Here is a 20,062-nt window from a genome sequence, read left to right as displayed (position 1 = left end):
GTATCCTGAAAATCCCCTAATTTAATATAAATGCTCAATATACAGTGTGAACATTAGAAAATGCTGATTCAAGTATATTTATAAAATTCCATTTTTTTTTCTTCAAGATGATACACTGAATTTTTATTTTGCTCTAAAATCAGTATCTTTTCAATATTGGTTCTTTATTTCAAATGTACATTTTTAATGTCTTATAAGACATTCAATATGTGCACAAAAATATAAAAAAATTAAATATTGTTTTAAATTGAATTTGCATATTAAATTTAGCGGTTAAATCGTTATTATGGGGTTATTACCCCCCCCCCCGAAAGTTGTCTTCACCTCTATGTCCTTCACATAAAAACCCCCAAGCACTAAAAATTAAAATGTCATCCCCAGCCTCCTCCTCGCCAGGAAAAGAAAATCCAAAATGTCTTCTAAAAAAAAAAAAATGAAACTTTCCTCATGCACTTGTTCAAATTAAAAAAAAATGCGCATTTCAAAAGAGCATCCCACTCGTGTGAACGTGAAAAAAAATGGGAGAGGGTGGGAAAAAATGGTGTGAGGAGAGGCTGAGTGAATGAAGTGTGCGTGGAAGTGTGTGGAAGAGAGTGTGGAGACGGCGCTGAGTGATGGAGGAGCGGGCGGTGGATGAGGAGGATACTCGTGTGTGATTTTTGTGAGTGTGTGCGCTGCTCGTGTTGCCATTTTTATCAGTGGCATTTTGCCGGAGGTGCACGGGCCTCGCGATAGTGTTTGCACAAGCGGAGCGTGACGCCGAACTGATGCAAAGGTTACACAGGCTACTTGAAGACGCAGTGCAGAGGTGCGGGCAGGTTGTGTGATCAGCACCCGATCGGAGCCCAGCCGAGGGGGGCCCCGAGAGCCGGGAATCCGCTGCCCTCCCGCAGCTCTCCAGCCGGGTGGATTATCTCGCGTGTTTATTGAGGCTGTTATTATTACACGGGGAGACCCGGCCATGACCGGCCTGGCCCACCGGTGCCTCCCCCGATCCAAGAAAGTAGCTTGATGAGTGTCCAAAGTAACAGTGGAAGTTTGGAGGGGCCGCCATCTTGGTCCCAGCTCTCCACGTCCCCAACGCAGGGCTCGGTTTTCCTGCGGAATAATACACCACCTGGCAAGGCCAAAGAAGGTAAGGTGAGCCGGGGGAGATCGTGGCAGACTTTCTCAGGGGACTGAGGCCTGGTTTTGGGAGCGTTAGAGGGCAGTGGGGATGGTGGGGGAGGCGGCGTGATGTGGGTGCCCCCGGGGGTGGAGGGGTTACTCCGAGGCCGCGGGGGTAGCTAGGACTTGTGAACGGCATGTCAAAAGGTGTCTGCTGCACTGATCCGGCGCCTCGTCTCCCCGGCACCCATGACAGGCAACTTTTGCATGGGTGGAAAAAAAAATGGGGATGGGCAAAATTAATCTACGGCCCCCCCAACCCCAGCTACCGACCGACTACAACTCCCATCATCCCCGGGTAGGCGGTGGCTAGGGATGATGGGAGTTGTAGTTCAGCAACAGATGAGGTCGCCCAGCTGTATTTTGCGTGGAGGTCCCCGTGGAGGCTTCATGGCAGAGGCCGGTGTGTGCGCTGCGCTCCTTCCCATCCGGTCTCCAGCACAGCCGCCCAGCACCATCCTCCCCCTGCCTGCACAGACATCTCACATCTGGGAAGTTCAGTCCCCCGCAGAGTCTGCAGCGATCAAGGCCATCCATGCCCATCAGCTGTGATCATTTCACCGGAATACTTTTAATTACAAACTAATGCGCCTCTAACTTACATCTGCATGTTTTTAATGGGATTTTGTCTATAAGTTATTTTGGGCATATTTAATTATTTTTTGAAAATTATTTGTATTGATTTAAAATGATTTCTTTGATATATTATTATTATTATTATTACTTTATTATTATTATTATTTTGCTGTGGGCATTAATATTCCAGTTTGCAGTGTGTTCACTTCCTGACCGTGCAGCGGCGGCGGCGATGCCTTTCTGACGGTACAGAATGGCTTTCATTCATCGGGCTGCCTGATTCATGGTCTGACCCATTGTCAGTTCCTGCTCTTTATTCATTTAGCAGCGGAGTCTCCCGGGGAGGAGCAGATCTCACAGATTCCTGATCTAGTAAATCCACCCGCCCCAAAGCGGGGATCCAGGGAGATTGAAGTCCAACTCTATGTGAGCCAGGATGCTTTTGAGTGTAGGAATGGAGCATTTATCAGCCGGTGTTCAGCGGGTGATTTAGGCCCAGCTGCCAAGACCTTTGTCCTCCCGTATATCACAATTTAACCAGTTCGCCGGCAAAGCACTGCTTTAGCCCCTTTGTTTGACAAGGGTTAACCCTTTCAATGCGACGGGGTCATAACATGGCATTAGGGCGCTGACCCTACTCATTAAAACGATGAAACTGTTGCTATCGCTTTAGCACACAAGACGAATGGCTGCGTATCAGACGTATATGAAACATAATGCATGCGCTACAGCTTTTCCTTCAACTTTTGCATCTGTTAATATTAGGGATTTTAATGATCTCCATGGCTTATACGCTTTGGGTTTTCCTTGTGCTTGAAGTACTAGGAGTGAATTTATTTTTCTAACTAGAATTGTGAAAGAAAAAAGAAAAAATATAAATATATATATTTATATTTTTATATATAGGATACTTGTTACTTCTATAGATTGTATATAGAAGTACAAACTGAAGGTTTCCTAAAGATTTTATATTATGGCTGATTTAGAAACGTTTTTTTTCCCTCCTTACTCTAAATATCTATCTATCTATCTATCTATCTATCTATCTATCTATCTATCTATCTATCTCTCTCTCTCTATATCTATCTTGCCAAATAAATTTCAAAAAACTTGTGGCGTTTCCCAAAATAATGGCTGCTGCATACTTTAAGCACTTGTCATAGAAAAATATTTGACTCAGGGTAACGCTGACATGGCGTTAAATGTGCTTTGCACGTGTACTCGTGATGCACTGTTTGCACTACTACGTGCTGCACGCAACCTATGGACTTCTATATATAAGCCATGAAAACACGCGTTACCCGTGCGTGCGGTCTCCAAACAGTTGGCTTTTGTTTATTAATAGTGATCAGAATTATGTCGCCCAAACAAGGATATCGGCTTATTAGAGAGAGAGAGTTTAGAGGAGGGCGACCAAAACGGTAATCGTTTGCAGGATAAAAAGATCAGGAAAGACTAAGGGATCTCCGTTGTATGGCTTATATTCCTTAATGTGGTTTAACAAAGTCCAGGAGGGAGGAATATTACAAAAAGAGGCCATGGTCTAAAACTACAGGTTCAAGGTTTAGATATAATGTACTGATGATTATTTTACGGAGAGAGTGGTAGATAAATGGAACGGCCTCCCATCAGAAGCAGTAGATGCTAATACAGCGAGGGACTTTAAACACGGCTGGGGTAGGTATAAAGCTGCCCTGAATCTGAGACAGGACCAACGACCGATGAAAGTCGCTTCCACGTCGGGGAATTATGGGCAGATTAGGTGCGCCAAAAGAACTTTACTGTGTTGAATATATGAATATAACACATTTATAACTAAATGCAGCTCTAGAAACATAATTTTAGTTAAATGTTAAAACCCTTCCTGGAAATCGGTATTCTGTTTTTAAATTTATATTTAAGTCTCATTTAATTTTTGCTGGGACACTTAATTGTCATGTGATGCTAATAGTTACAGTTGCCATAGAAACAAATGTATTAAAAAGCTTCTGTGATGATGTCAGCAGATCTGATCTTTTCTTCTGGTTTAACATATTAGAGTACAATGAATCTTTTGTCTTAGTGGAACAGGGCTTTAAGTGCTATACATCTCGCTCTTTATTTCGTGTTCTGAGGACCCTTACTTTAGCGTCTGCTTTTGGCCAGGTTGCCATTCAGGCTAACAGGTGTAACGTAACTATCCGTGGCTACAAAAGGTGTGTATAAGAGGTTATAAGATATCCGCATTAGGCCACTTTTTGTTAAAGCGGTATGTTAATGTTTGTGTTTATAATTGATCCTATCCCAACTTACATTGACCATTGAATAGTTTTTTTTTTATTTTTACATTATTTTTTTTTAGTATCAGGGCTCTACACATTGTGAAATATTTCCGCTGTTATGTATTATTATACATGGATATACGTGTATCTAGAACAGGGCAGACCAAGTTGTCGAGACCTAAACTGGGCAGCCCAAGTTGTTGGAATATAAGTAAATGTCTGATAGATTTTGTCAGTAGAAGAAAGCTTCTCATTGATTCACGGCGATGTATCCAAGATGGTCCTACAGATGGTCCCTAAAGAGAAGCTGACACCATCTCAGCTTTAAGCTTAAGTATAACTACCTATGGTTCCGCTAGACAATCAGTATATTTTTTTGGAGATATTTGGTTTAGTTTCAAAAGGAATATTTTTCTACTTGGATGTTCTTACATGTGTCTCAGGGTGGCAGGGCCAGCATTATCGGATACATTTCCTGTCCTTTGTCTACATCCTACCCTTACAAAGGCTGCCTGAACCAATCAACAACCAGCAACTTATCAATAGAGGCGGGATAATCATAGAAATCAGGGGAAGAGGAAATTACATTCCCCATTGCATAAATATAAGGTTGGTTTTTTAGCACATATGTATGATATATTTCAAACTGTAAACCCCTATACATGAGTTTTATTTAGGGAATAGATCTAAAAATTCTAAGATCTGGAAAAGTGACTCCTAGACTTGGAACCAAGTGACCTAAAATTCTCAAAGGTTCATCAGATTCGTCACTTGTGGTGTCGCAGGGGAGAGACCTAAGCTTAAAAAAAATCATCTGCAAAAACGACCTTGTCTTATAATCAAAGTAGTCTTTTATTCAGTACTTAGTTCCATTGCACAGCTGACTAATCCTAAGGGCGTTTCACTCGCACTCTCTCCTGCCGTCTCACACTCTCATTTACTTTCTGAATGTCTCCCTACGTACTTGCCTCATGGTCTTCTGTCTCCGTTCTTCTTTCGCTTCCCCTTTGAACCAGGACTCTCGGAGCGCTTCTGCAAAAGGGCGGAGCCTCCGGGCACACCCTTTCCTCTGATTGGAGGAACGTTGGAGAGGCTGTCCCTGTTAATTCACCCTTTTGTTTTAGTACTCCGAGAGGCCAGAATATTTCAGGCAGATTCGTGGAGAAAGAAAAGGGGAGAAACATTTGCAGTATTCTGACTTCAGTTCATTTGCACATGGATTTGGATTTTTGGATACTTAAATATTTTAATATAAACTAATCCGTTGGGGTGAATAAGGAAATCTAGTGGATGAAATTTTTTTTAAATTGTGGCAAATTGTAAACTTTGCGTGTGTCTTGTCGTAATTTGAGTCGTGCATGAGGAAATTAGGTGCACTGATGGTGATTATTGTTGTGGATTGCTTTGACTTGGCGTGGTGGAACTGAACATTTTCTTCTCTCGGATGATTCACAAAACTTATGAGGTGAACCATTTAGGGGGTTATTGACTTGACTACGCTATATGAGCCCACCCTGGGAATATTTGTCTTGCAACGGAAGGCATGTTAGCCCAGCATAATGCATAAAAAAATCACTGAGCTTTCCTAAAGTTTTTAAAGGAACGCATGGACGACAATGCCTTTTTTGCATGTCAAATATTGCATGCATGCATTCTTTTGTAATCATTCTTTTATTATCTTGCTTAACATCTTCCCTGGCTGCCTGCACTGAAACCAGGAAGTAGACACCATGCTCAGCGGCAGTGGCCAATCACATGTATGTGTGCACAATATCAGACCAGTGTTCTGATAGCATGCATGTGATTGGCTGCTGCTATTCCTGGTTGAGCTGAGCTGCCGCTGAGCACGTGCAAGAGGTGTACTAAGGTATGCTGCCTGCTTTCAGTAGAGGCATTTGATGGATGGTCTCTAATATTCATTTAACAATAAATGAAATGGGCTTATGATCTAGAAGATCTCCAGGAGTTGTGGATCCAGTGGCAAAGAACTATAAATGTGTATAAATATGCTTATGTGTTTAGTATGTGAAGTGCTCGTTTCTGTACACTTAAAAGCCAGCTCTGTGCCTCAGCAGATTAAATGCTTTCCGTGGTACGCACAAGACTCTTTTATTACTCCGCTTGTCGTGATCATGTGGTGGAAACGGGCAGCCTAATCAATCTATGTCATGTTATTGTCAATAAAAATAAGCATTAAAAGGAGGTTATTATTGTGCTTAATCTAATGATCTGTGTGCAACACCGCTTTAGTTGCTCTGGAGATGCTTTGAGGTTATCATGTTGGTGATATTTAACAAAATAACTAGGATTCGTGTTATTCGTCTTTTACCGTGCATTTAATAAAGCTGGGAAAATACTAAAGCACTTTTAGGAGAAGCTGCAGTTCTCCACCTCCTCCATGGCCCAACCTTCATGCATCTGATTGGCTTCTTGAAGCAGCCAGTCAGTGTCCCGAAAGCACACTCATAAAAGCGATTGGAAGCTCTGCACAAGCACACTGTGGAACGTTTCCAGAACCAGAACTAGAGCTGATGGCGACATCAGCAGAATCCCACCATGGGGTGGGTTTGCTAAGGGGCACCATGCACCTCAATGCTGTCACGTGCTTTAAAGTGCATACGATGGCTGGGGTGTCCACTTAATTGCAAAAGTGCTAAGTAGGTGGAGCTGAAAACACTTATATGAACAGTATCTATTATTTAATTCTATTCTGTATGTCCTACAAAATAATTTAATTGCTTGAAAATGCATAGCTTAAGCCACCAAACTGTTGAGATGTCCCGAGGTAGTGACCCAAGTCTAAATACATTTCCCTTATTAGTTTATTTATCATTATTATTGAAATATCTCTCCTCCTGAGATTATATACGGCATGCGATTCCGGTCCAAAGTTTCAAGAGTGTTCTTAATGCCATGGCAACATGTGGAATAGACCAATTAGCAGGACAATGCATTTGGTTGCCATGGCGATAAGAACCTTTGCACAGAATTACTTTTCTATACATATACCCCCATAAGCAGATTATTGATGGCTTTCTGCAGTAGTTGGGACAGATTCCCCATTGCAGTAGAAAGCAATTCTTTTGTTTCGTGGATGGGTTTTACTCCAATGCCAGTAAATTACGTCAGATAACTTTTTTTTTTTTTTTTTTTTTTTGTGTGCTGTAACTATGGCGTAAGGGAAAAGCTTCTATTTAAAACAAAACCGGCTATTTTAAAAACAATCGTATAATGAGCAGCACATATCGGTCTGGGATAGCGATGCAAAGAAAGTGTGAATATTTATTAGTTATGCAGCGTTAGATGAAAGCCAGGCCCACATAGCATTCGCAGAACCTATTAATGTTCCAAGATATTTTTACTAATCTTCTTTTGCTCATAGTTTTGATATTTTAATGTTAACCGATTAGTTACCCAACATCACTTATTTATGTTTTATTAGGCAGGTGACGTCTCTCCGTCATTACGAAGGGTGATGGATCCAATCTAGAGCGGAGAGGGGCAGGGGCTAAACGATGGGGATAAATCTCCATCCAAACGGGGTTTCTCACGTTCTGCATTTTATTGTGTCTTTTTACCACGGGAATAGCTTTCTTATGAGACCCTGTGGGAAGGAAGCTATCTCCCACTCTTTTTTCAAGTTTCTGATTGTTGTTCATTAATCCTGTAATGTGGGGAGGAGAAAAGTGAGAACTTCAGCACAGGACGCTGATGGGATAAAACGAATAGTCATTTTGAGACCCAAATAAAAAACGAGTTAAATGCTACTGTTGAGATAGACCTGCCTCTTAAATTTTATGTAAACATTAGAATGGCTCAGTTTCAATTACCCAGCCGGACACTCAGGCTAATGAAGGTCCTATGGAGGAAAGGATTTCATTGTACAAGCAGGACTTCATTAGTGTTGCCATAAGGTGTCAGCTCAGTGCAGTGTTTGAGCAGGGCAAGTCACCCAAAGTATTATGTCACAATGGCGGCCTCCAGGTCTGACGGCAAAGGAGGTTTATTGGAGGAATATGGAATCAGGACAAGGTTTCTGTCAATCCTACGTTTCTGTACACAGCCCAGGGACTTCACCTTTTAATGTTACATCAACCAGAGGGACATGAAAAATCTTCCATTTCTAGTGTGGATGAGGAAACGTTAAGTTTATCTTACAGGGTCACAAAGGATATACTCTTTTTAGACCATTTGTGGCCCTGTAAGATAATCATTGATATTTATAGTAATGCAAACAGGCCTTGCTCTGTTCCTTTCGGCAGAGAAGGACCTGTTCACTGTCTGCATAGGAGTTCCATGCATAATACATTTGGGACCTGATAAACCAAGCACGTGATGCCTTATTGCAGAGTTGAGTAACGGTACGAGTTTAGTTTATATGGAAGGAGGCTGACCTCCTGTAGAAAATCTCTGATTTATAGTTTTCTGCTATTTAATATGTTCATCAGGGAAGAGAATACCACGTTTTAGGCTTTGGCTTCACCTACTTGTTTTTTATCGTTCTGATTGCCTGTTATATATTCTCTTCGACTCCTGGATTTATATCTTTTCTCTGACAAAATGAGTCACTCCGCGTTTTCTATGTCTGCACCAAATTGCCTTTTGTTACCAGGTAATCCTTTCTTGCATCAGACCTGCCCATGTATTTATTCCTTTTCCACCAAGGCGTTAAAAGAAAACAAGATAGAAAAATCCCTAAGATGGTTCTCATTTAAAGGGGAAGTCGTCCCATGAAATATTATTCATAAAATCCAGTGCTGTATACAGAAATGTAAGTCGGCGTTGACAAAAACTGTTTCTCGTTTTGTTCCAGTAAACGTCCTTTATCTGCGGACCTGGAGGCTGCCATTGTTGTTAGTCGTGTGAAATCTTGGGTGACTTTCCCTGCACTGAGTTGATGCTTTATGGCAATGCTAATAAAGTCCTTTCCTCCATAGATTTTCATTAGTCAGGTGTTTGTAGAAAAGATTGTGCCAGGATATAGATAGAGCTAGAACATATGCAGATGCCGGAAAACATATTCCCCCATGTTTGATGGGGAAGAGGGCATGAGGAGCACCCCCCACCCGGAACTTATCTTTACGTTAGTTGCATGCAAAAAGTTGAATATCTCTTAAATTGTCTGGATCTCTCTCTTTCAGCAAAAATAAAAACCTGTGTCTAATCAGCAGCATTTCTTTGTGACGGAGTATTTATGAGCTGCTTCTTGATTGACTTTACTGTGTAAAACCTCACTAGTAGCACGGCCATAAAATTAGATCTGTCTGTAATTCTTCGAGAACAAGACAAGGGTCACACGAATAGGTTACAGGATCGTCAGTAAAAGGAGCATAATGTGTACCCGTCAAATAGTAAAAAGCTCCAGTCTACGGCACTCGAACTGGACACAAAGTTTATTTCATCATAGAGGAACAACACTTTTTTTTTTCTTTTTCTTTAAGAAACGTTAAAAAGCTTACATCATTTTCTCAATAGATTTAAAATGTTGTGATTCTTTTATATATTTATATATAAAAGATCCAGGAGCATCTTCCGTGAAAGCATGTACCAGTATTTCTTTAAAGGCAGCCTCATAAATAAACAATGCGTATCAAAATACTTTGTAAGTTCTGAGTATTCTCATCACTGATTGGCTGCTTCAAGCAGCCAATCTGGCAGGAAAGCACTCCCATTGAGTGGGAGAATCTTTTTGCACGTGGGCATGGGGGTCTCAATAAACTCTTGCCCATGGTGTTGATCTAGTCATTGCTGGTGGCAAGTATCCGGGAGATGTGATTGGCCGAACACACAGACTGTAGCAGAGGGTGGACAAAAGGGCAAATGCTTATGGAGGCTTTCTGCTAATGCCAATGAAGTCCATCCCTTGCTAGACTTTCGTTTGTAAGAGCGTCCGGCTGTGTGATTAAAGGGACTCTCCAGCCATCATATGCTCTCAGTGCCAAGCAGGAGCTGGACAAGGCTCATAAAATATCACAACTGACAATGATGGCAGCCGACAGGTCTACAGATAAAAATTCCTTCGGACTTCCCCCTTTACAAACAGTGCATTGTATAAAGTACAATTTTGTAATATTGAGACCACATAGAGAAATGTTTTTTTTTTTCTTTAATTTTTATTGGTGCTATTATTTTAAATTTAACCCATTCATAATATCCGAGCAGACCATTAGGAAAGAAAGGTGCATTATCTCCCATAGGTATAAATAATGAATATTTGCATATAGGCTGCCACCCCTTCAGCTATAAGGATTTGCACTAGACATACTAGAATTTATTTTAATTCTCTACATTGATACAGTTCTTGGCTGTTTATAACATGTATCTTTTTTTTTTTTTTTTTAAAAAAGATACATTATTTGGCCGCTTTTCTTGGGCGGAATAATGGTGTGTAATGAAATCCTATTCCTTAAATAGATAACAATAATGGAAAACCACAAGCTGGTATGCCAGACTTTCCTCGAGAGATTTGGCTTCTCGTTACGAGGAATAGACAGGTGTTAACGCAGGAGCTGAAGGCCGAGAAAGAGATGTGGCTTTAATGGCAGCAACCCCAGTGTGTTAACGAAGTCATTATGTGAATGTGCCGGTGAGATACCCTGTACTCGTCTGATAAATAAAACCCCAAGCTTTATCTTCATACATAATTCTACTTGGCCCTAATGTCAGGGCGTTAAATGTGTTTCTAAAACAAGGAGGCCAAATTCGTTCCTAATGTCGCCATGGTAACCGGCAGTGTAGGCTCTTTGTTATTGGGACACGTATCCTTAAAGGCACAAAGCCGTCACAAGGATATCACGTACCTGTCTTGTCTCTAGTGACGCTCTTATGTCTTGTGAGGTGGTAACTAGCAAACGTTGATTAGGTTTCCTCATTACCGTACCCGGGAACTTCCTAAATGAGCTGCCCCGGAGACTCGTATTAACCCTTTAATAGCCCAAGCCTTGACTTGTCGTTATTGGAAGATGCACTTAATCGAGTAACCTGCGTTCAAGTACCGCTGTTCTCTTTTCTGTCAGATTCAGTCATCTTGTGGAATTAAACAGATATTGGAATGACTTCCTCATCCTGGTAAAATGTCAGTTCTGCGTTACCTTTGGAAACAGAGGTTGACAATATCGGTTAGTCTGAGAGTTGTGAGAGTGACCAATATGGCGGCAGGGCATCGATAGAAAACATGGTATATTTTGCTGTATGTTTTTACATATTTATTGTTTTAACAGGGAATTTAAATCAAATATAAAAATGGACATCGCTCTATATATTTCACGCTGTCCATTTTTTTCTTTTTTCTTTGTCAGATCCATTATTAAGAGTTTGCGCTCCAAGTATTTTTTCCCCTGTATTTAAGTATTCAGGGTCTGGCCCCTTGTGAAGAATAAGTTGCTTTCATTATTTTTGCCCTACTGTTTGTGAGGATCTGTAAGCTTTGTCTTTTTATTCATTTATTTCATTTTTGTTTTGTCAGTGGTTATTTAGCGCTGTACGATATTAGATTTATTTAACAGGGAGTTTTCAGTTGTAGGTGAGTAACTTATTAGCAGCCTTTTGTTTTGGAGGAATTTGTGGCGGGCACAGCGGGGGGAAATACCACAAAAGAAATAATAGGTACGTAGCCTCGAACCGTTTGGCATTGTGTGCCTTCATACATACACCTTTTGTCTCCAGATGTGACGCGTAAAGCTTGACAAATAACGATACATCATGGTCACCACGTCGAGCGGACATGCGCTTTTCTTTCGCATTCGTACAGTTGGACGCAGCTGTCGAGTTACACATTTTGCTGAAAAACCTTTTATATATTTATTATGGGTTTTTTTGTGGTCATTTATCTCTGTTTTGTTTGCAGAAGTCTGACTTTTAAGCAATTTTTGGGAATATATACTTGTTTCTAGAACACCCATTCTCTGGCTTTTATTTATTTTTTGTACTGAGCAAAATGGAATTGTGAGCCTCATCTTTTTTTTTCCTCTTCTGTGTGTCGGGAAATAATTGGATATGATTGAAAATGCAGTTATATTTTCAGATCTGTTGGGTATGTCGAAAATGGGGTTTCATCATCGGCTCGGTGCTGTGAAGTTGCACTCAGATCTTAAAGCACGTTTTCTGTTAGAATTGGTCATATTGGTAATTATGTGGCATACTTCATTGAAACGATGGGATAATATTCCTGGTGCGGAATAAAATCTGACTTTTTCTTTTTCTTCTGATGTTTTGCAGTACGACAAAGAAAAACAATGTGTTTAAAAATGGAGCGCTTCAAACAAATATATATATGTATATGTATATATATATATGTGTGTGTATATATATATATATATATATATATATATATATATATATATATATATATATATAATATAAAAGCCTGAATATAAGACTACCCTATAAGAAAAAAGTTTTGTTAGTAAATATTCACATGTAAACCATTTTTCATATGTAATAAAAAAACTGAGAAAAATGCATTTTGTTTTTATTTCCTTTTATTTGCCAACCTGCCCCAGTTATGCACATCTGCCCCCCAGATATGCCTTATACCCCCTTATATGCCACTGCCTCCATGATATGCCTTATACACCCCTATATACCACTCTGCCTCCCTGATATTCCTTTTAACACCCTATATGCCACTGCCTCCCTGACCCTTATACCCCCCCCCATGCCACTCTAACTCTCCCCTGACTTACTAGACTAGTCCCCCACCGCTGCTGCCGGCATTTCTGCCGGAGCGTCTGTGAATGAACACCGGAAGGGTCATAGGACATATGGGTGCAGACCTCCACCGGCTGCCGGAGAGGAGGATCCCAGGTACCCTGCAGCTCTGCGCGGGATCTGGATCTTAGTCTTGTAGTCTATTTGAAGTTTGATTAGAAGACGACCTCGAATATAAGACAATGGTTATTTTTCAGAGCATTTGCTGTGAAAAAAACCTAGTCTTATAATCGAGCAAATATGATAATATATATATATATATAATATATATATATGATTTAGTTTTAGATGCCCATGGAAGGGGTAATAGAGAGCGCTCCAATCTGCAACTGATATAGAAAGCCTCCCTCACTGTGCCATATGTAATAAAAAACAAAAAAACAAAACATTTTATATATAATAAAAATAGACTAGTGGCATAAGGGATATACTGCTGTTGCTCTTCATATGATGCACCTATTGTTTTGGATAGCAGCCCCAGGGTAATTTTAAGCTGCTTCCCCCCCTACCATCGCAGGTATAAGTGACAAGGGGACTTAGCCTTGGGAGATTTCTTATTCCTGCTGTTGGAACTGGAAGTGAATTTCATTTCTCATAAAATGATTCCTCTTGGACGCTTTATTTGTCCTTCCATAGCCGTGAGATAATTAAATGCCTACATCGGCGCATGGTGATTGGCATCTGCAAAATGATAGAAGGATATCGTAAATGAGAAAAATCAGTAGATGCTGCTCCTTAGTGAAATAATTCAAATTCCGTGTGTATATTTTCCTTGTGCTCTGTAGGTGATGCTTAATATTATACAGCGAGCACCTTTTATGTATAATTCTATTTATATGGAAGAGGCATTTTAAAATGAGAAAAATCCTGTGACCGAGTAGACATATCTTAATATTTTACTGCTGGTGCCTCCTGGATATATTTAATATTAATCTCCGGGAAAACGTTCTATATTGGCTTCCAGAATTTCTCTGTGTATGGCTCCTAACGTCCTGCTCTTATACAAATATTTCGCTCCCCTCCCTGCCCGGGATGCAGTTAAATGTAATGCTTTATATTAAATAGGCACATCGAAAATACTCTAGAATTCAATTTTTGCTGCCGGGGAGACCCCGTGACTTATATCTCTGCATCGCAGATCCCATAGGAGGAGAAGTGTTCGAAAGATAAATAGCCTTGATCATCGCGGCATTCTTTCCCTAACAAGGTATTATCCTGTGTTATAAACAAGGGTAGGCATTCTTTGGATTCCCTAAAATTATCTCGGATATTATTCTGGGGATTTGAACGCTTTTGTATGGTGAAGAAGCATCTTTCTCGTGTTTCCTGACTGCGGTTTGGCTTTCGTTTTATTCATTTTTTTTTTTTTATTTTAAGGACAAATTAAATTAAAAATATTTTGGTACAGGACCTATTAATGTAGCAGCGTGAAGTGAGACATACCTGTAAGACTATCAATATCTTCACTCCTATTGCTACAAACCATATTAAAATCTTATCGTGCTTATACCTGTATGTGAAGACTTATATACACAAAGGGCTGGGAAAATATTACATATTCGCTGGCTCGCTGGAAGAATTGAACGTTGTTGGGCGCGGCGTAGATGATGATAGGAAAAGAGAATGCGGTTGCATTCTTGTATCTTATGGCTTACATACCACAGCCATCATTTAATACGTATAGCTGGGAGGTCCCATAAAATTTTGTGTCCCCCTTGAAAATACGTGTTGGGCTTCTGCCAAATCCCCCATGTGTATTGGTCCTGTTTGTTTTTTGGAATATACCTTCTTCTTTGTCGAGGCTGTGTGGGGCATTAAACGGTCCCTTTAATACGAGATTGGTTGTTTTGCGCGCTTCATTAATGTCTTCATTTTAACTTTTTCGGGCTCTGGGCTATAAAGGGCAATTCTAGAAATTTTAAGCAATCAGCAGAAATATTCTATTGGTTGCTATGGTGATTGCTCCACATCTACCATTTTGGACTAGAATTTTGCAAAATTCCATATGTGTGGAATATAAAACCTAAACATATTATTATTTGATAAAATTATGCTTAAAAATTATGCCGCTTTACACGGAATGTTCCAAATATGCCAAGATTGAGGGGTATTATAACAATCTAACATTGGAATTTAATGTGGATCTCTCATTTTTTTTCTCCCGGCAGACTAATGTGGTTAAAAGGTTAGGTAGACCTCTAGATTTGTGTCATTAGAATCTTTTCAAATAAGCAGTTTTTTCAACACAATAAATGGACCGACGGCTCTAGTTTTTGAGAAAATGGAAGCATCAATTCACATTTGAAAATGCATTAAAATTCTCATTTACTCTGAGAGAAGCTTCCGGACATCCGTTACAACACGGCAGGGAGATATAGCATTTTTGGATTTTTTTAAGTTTTTTTTTTTTTTTTTTTTTTTTTTTTTTTTTTTTAAAATGCGCTTTCTTGATGTTCTGCCCATCCCTCGTCCGATGGTTGTGATGGTTTGAATGCCATTCTCTCTGCACGCATTTGATGGTTGAACCAACTCTGTTGCCATCACGTTCTTAGCCTGTGTTGATGGATTTGATTTGAAGAATGTAGGTGGCCCAATCGAAATGAAATTGGCAGCCAAGTAAAATGTATTTTAATACATTGTTTAATATGTGGTTGACGTTCTAGTTCGCTAGGAGATGGGCGAGTGGATTTTCTGTAGACGTGATGAAATGTGTACATGTTTTGGGTTCCACCAATAAACGGCGTCGCTTGTAAAACAATATTGCCAGGATACAGAATAATTACTGCCGTACATGTGATATTTCAGACGTTCCTCCAGTGTATTGGGATTCCTCCCAGTTCCCACGGGACGTGTCTTTCTGAAAAAGGCACAAACGTGTCCTTTTTCTCCCAAGCTTCTGTCAGGTGAAAACGAGTGCCGGAGCAACCACACGCATCTTCTTTTCTTGAAGACACGACAGACGCAACTGAATGCATATTATCCTGTCTGTGCCCACAGCTAGACGTAGCATCTCGCGTCCTCACCCACACTTTCCTAGAGGCAGAGGCAGACGAGCGGTGGTCTTCTAACCAGCCAGAGCTGTTTGCAGTCAGATTGACAGCTCCTGCCAGTCGAGGCTTTAGGTTGTAATACAAATTCAATATTAGGATGTGTAAGGATATACATATTATGTTATGTGACCAATGTTCTCCTTCCTGGCTTGTGATGCCCACATGTGTCCAGCCTTCTGCTTACGTGATACAGAGCTCTTGTTGCACGTTGCATGTACATGTTTGTCCTAAAGGAGTAGTAGTAGCAGTATGCTATATGCAGGCTGATTATGTGGCAGGAGTCAGTTCTTTATCTGGTAAAAAATGAAAAGTACGTTGTTTTATTCAGAGGATTATGTACAACCGACTGTTTCTATGTGATAAGCATTCAAAGTGGGTTTTAGTGTTCTCTTAGAAGTGTTAATGTGATATATGGGATATTCAAATGCTATTCATTCACTACTGTACACTGCGGCTCGTTATTTGGAGCAGAATCTCGTCATGGGCATAATGACTGTTGGAGCTGCTGTAGGTGAATTGGGTGGTCTTCAGTATGGAATTGAGACACGGACAACTTGTAATGTGTAGAGCTTTGGGAAAACTAACTCTAAATTAATTTCATGCCGCAACCTATTTGTGCTTTATAAGCATTTTTTTTACAAGCAAGAGAAACGGTTTCTGAATGTGTGTATTTTTTATTTTTACTTTAGGAGACAAAATTCACGCAGGTTACACAGTGCTCAGGAACCAGACCCTACTTTCCTGATCACACCTTGATTGATCAGCCACAGGGGGTCATCAGAGACCTTAGCAGTGTCTCCGTTCCACCATCCGAATGCCTGAATTTCTGTATCAAGTGCCGTCACATAGAATCTGTCTGCTGAGAGCCAACAAAAAAGAAGCCGGGTTGTGTGCTAATTTTAACCTATGACGTACCGTGTACGTTCCTGGTCCTGTACTGAGTTTTTGTGATTATACTCGCTATATTGACATTTCTGAAGTGTCCCTAGAATTAGGTTTCCATTGTTTGTAGCCTCTTCTGCCGTGCACGTGTCAGTTTGAAAAGGTAACGATGTAAAATAACCCTGAAGCCCTCCATATGCTGGGAATTAATTTGATTAATCTGGGAGTTTATATTTGAAACCATTTCTTTTATCGGCTCCATTAGCAGTGCATTTGTAACCTGTGGAAGGTGAACGGCTTCCAATAAAATATTCCTTACTGCAGCTGAGGTGGATTTTTTTTTTTCCTTGTGGTTCATTTCAGAACTACAAGAATGAATATCTCTCTTTATTACGGAGTTTTCAGCTCCGGCATGAGTCAGTAATGATTAAAAGACCATAAGACTGTAGCTGCTGGCAGCCATTTTGTGACCCATGTGAAAGGAACAAATGTCAGTAGAACAATTCCAGATGGATTGGAGCCACATTAAAGAAAACACAATTGCATTTGGCAGTGCCTTGTGTTATGAAGTGCACAGACAAATTGTTAGAAGACTGTTTCCATAAATCACGCTTCTCCGCACTGCCTCGACACGTTAAAGGAGAACCTAATTCATACGGTTGTAACGAAGTGGCTTAATTTCCCAGGCTATTGCGCCGGGTTTAGAGAAATGCCTCGGCGGTGCCTAGCACTATGCATTTGTGTTTAGTGTTCTGCTAATGTTCTAGCAACTGTTGTGCGGTTTATCACGCTAACACTAAGCACGGCTTCCTTTCTTACTGGTTGTGGGTAGGTTGTACTGTCCGTCTGGAGCCTGCAGGCCAAATGTTGCCCTCATCTGGGCTGTATTTTTCTCCTAGTGAAGTAATTGGGTTTTTCTGTGGTGTATCATCATTTTTCATACTCCGTTGTGTTTCAACTTAAAAAATATCAAGCCTCGATCACATTTGTTTTCCTTCTAAATATTATAGTATGTTATAATATAGAAACGTTGCGCTGTGGCATGTATTGGTCCATTAGCTTGTTGCCCTTCACAGTCATTGTTACTTATTAGCTCATATGTATTTATGGATCGGCGTGGAAGTGCTCTTTGATTAACATAACTTGTTTACAGACTAGTTGCCATCTGTTAAGATCTGATGCTCCACTCAAGAATTAGAACATGTTTTGTTCATCTTTGACTGCTATCCAACTTTTCAGATAGTAGGAAGTTTGCGATGCATTCATGTAATTTTTATGAGATTTACATTTCATCGGCACCAAAAATATACTTTTGTTTTTCCAAAGTTATGGATTTGCCTTATTTCAGGGAAGTAAAAGGAGATCTTCCATCATAAGTTTTCTTTTTGTCACTTTTATACCAATACGACGCAAATGTTTTTTTTTTAAAGTGCCGTTTTCTGTTTCACCAATTCCAAAATTAGTGTTTGTATCTTTTCAGATGACTTACCGTAATCCAGTTTAATATATAAAATACATTCATTATGTTCTTGTCCATATGGTTTTGATAAGCAGTAGAATGTCTTAATAACCCAGAGGGACCTTCATCAGCATAAGGAGGACTTCGTTAGTATTGCCATAAAGAATGATCTCGGTGTGGTACTTGTGTACAAAAATCATAACTACCGGTAATTGTGATTGTATATTTGCTGAGTCAGCTGAACATTTTGCATGTTCATGAGCTTTGGTTCTGTTTTGCTTTTGGTGTGGTTGGGTTGACTGTGGTGACTGTGGTTCCTTGGCCAGATACAAAGAAACTGCCCTGAATGTATTGTGTGTGTGTGTAGTTTAACAACCACCGGAGATAAACCTGTTGCTTACCAACAGTCTAAAGTTCTTTGTAGATCTTTCAGATGGTCAACATTCCAGGCGAAGGGTAGTCAAGGTTAGGGCCTCCAATACACAGCGATCTAAGCATCTCACCCAGTAGAACACGACTGGACAGCCGGATGCAGCCGCAATGGATGTCCCTTCCATCACAAAACGAATGAATATAGACCAAGCAGATAAACGGCGCGCTCACTTGACTGCCGTTTAAAATAACATCTACACAAGTCCAGTGCGGTACAAAATATCAATCATTATTCATCTTCGTAGACACGAGAACAACGGGCTTAATCATAGACGTTGGGGCCTCTCTAATTCCTATACATAACATATTAGGAGTCCATTTCAATTTTGTAGCTGTAGAGATCAGTAGAATATAGGACATAAGTTAGGTGGCAGTAGTAAAATATTAGGTGCCGTGGCGTTGAGTACATAGGTAGATCTTATTTGAATTCTTTTATACGCTGTATGGCACACCCCTCCGTAAAGCATATGACTGGAATTAACATGCCACAACTTGAATGTGCCCGGAGTTGGGGAATGCTATGAGATCTATGCAGTCTCTATGTTCGGGAGTTCTTTACGTAGTATAAGAGGAGGTATTATTATTCCTCTGTTTTGGTTACTTGGCGTAGCTGAAGTGAACAGTCACTGGCCTTTGTGGCTCTGCGCATGTTAGTGCCGCGTCGCTTTCCCCTGAACAGCCGTAGGTTTGAAATGCAGCATATGGAGCTGAGATTATGCACAAGTTAAAGACGAGTTGTGCAATAATTGGCTGCGTGTAAAGCTGCCTGCGCTTGGCTCTTATACAAATGTATATTTCACAATATAAGAAATATAAAGCTCTTCGTAGCCGTTAAGCCATATGACCTAATTTAAGAACTATTCATTCTTTAAACCCCCCAATTTTCATTACCACATCTTTGTAGTATTTTTAGCCATGTGAATACTTTTTTCTTTTTTTTTTGTCAAGTTAAAATTTTTGAATAATCTTGCATTATTTTCGTATCATTATCATAGTCTCCTTACCTTACTGCAGGTTATTCCCCTTCTTACATTAAATCTCTAGTGGGACCACTTGAACTATGAGAAAAGGACTTTGCAAGGTCTTTCTGTGCTCTCTATCGTGAAACATTAAGCATGTGATGGAGCTCCGAGATATCACAACCTAAAATGATGAGCTTCAAGGTAGCAGATAAAGTCCAACATAATAACAAGAAGCAGGGCACATTTCATCAGAGGTGCTGGTTAAATGCTGAAGGGACCCCACCACCTTTCAACGATGTACGCCACATTTTGAAGACACTGATAACTAGTATGTGACTTGGTCCTGGATCACCTTGTTTTACCAAATTGTGAGCTTCTGATATGTTTTCTTGTCATGTCCGTTCTTGACTATAATTTTGTAGGCTGATGAGGGGAATTTAAATGGTTTCCGCCCTATACTCCAGATATCTTTGTAGGGTCCTATAATATGGTTGATGTTTCACTTGTGGACATTGTCAGAAAATACGATACGGCTGGGTAGTTAGAATGGTCATGACTATAAAG

The 20,062-nt window shown here is 40.2% G+C and overlaps 1 protein-coding gene across 3 annotated transcripts in view; it reads left to right on the top strand.

Annotated features, from left to right (window-relative positions):
• The first annotated feature begins 387 nt into the window (after positions 1-387).
• TLK1 (tousled like kinase 1) overlaps positions 388-20,062 on the top strand; it is a 39,175-nt gene continuing 19,500 nt past the window's right edge. The window contains exon 1 of one of the 3 annotated variants that reach the window (XM_053472310.1): positions 388-661. In XM_053472310.1, coding sequence (XP_053328285.1) covers positions 634-661 — 28 coding nt within the window. In that variant the 5' untranslated portion in view covers positions 388-633. Of the gene's footprint in view, positions 662-688; positions 1,141-20,062 lie in introns of those variants that run through there. The other 2 variants (XM_053472309.1, XM_053472311.1) reach the window with 2 other exon arrangements.

This window comes from Spea bombifrons, chromosome 7 (genome assembly GCF_027358695.1).
Source record: "Spea bombifrons isolate aSpeBom1 chromosome 7, aSpeBom1.2.pri, whole genome shotgun sequence".
In the NCBI taxonomy this organism is placed as follows: domain Eukaryota; kingdom Metazoa; phylum Chordata; class Amphibia; order Anura; family Pelobatidae; genus Spea; species Spea bombifrons.
The sequence above is the reverse complement of the archived record's forward strand: the minus strand, read 5'-3'. Positions and strand labels throughout refer to the sequence as shown.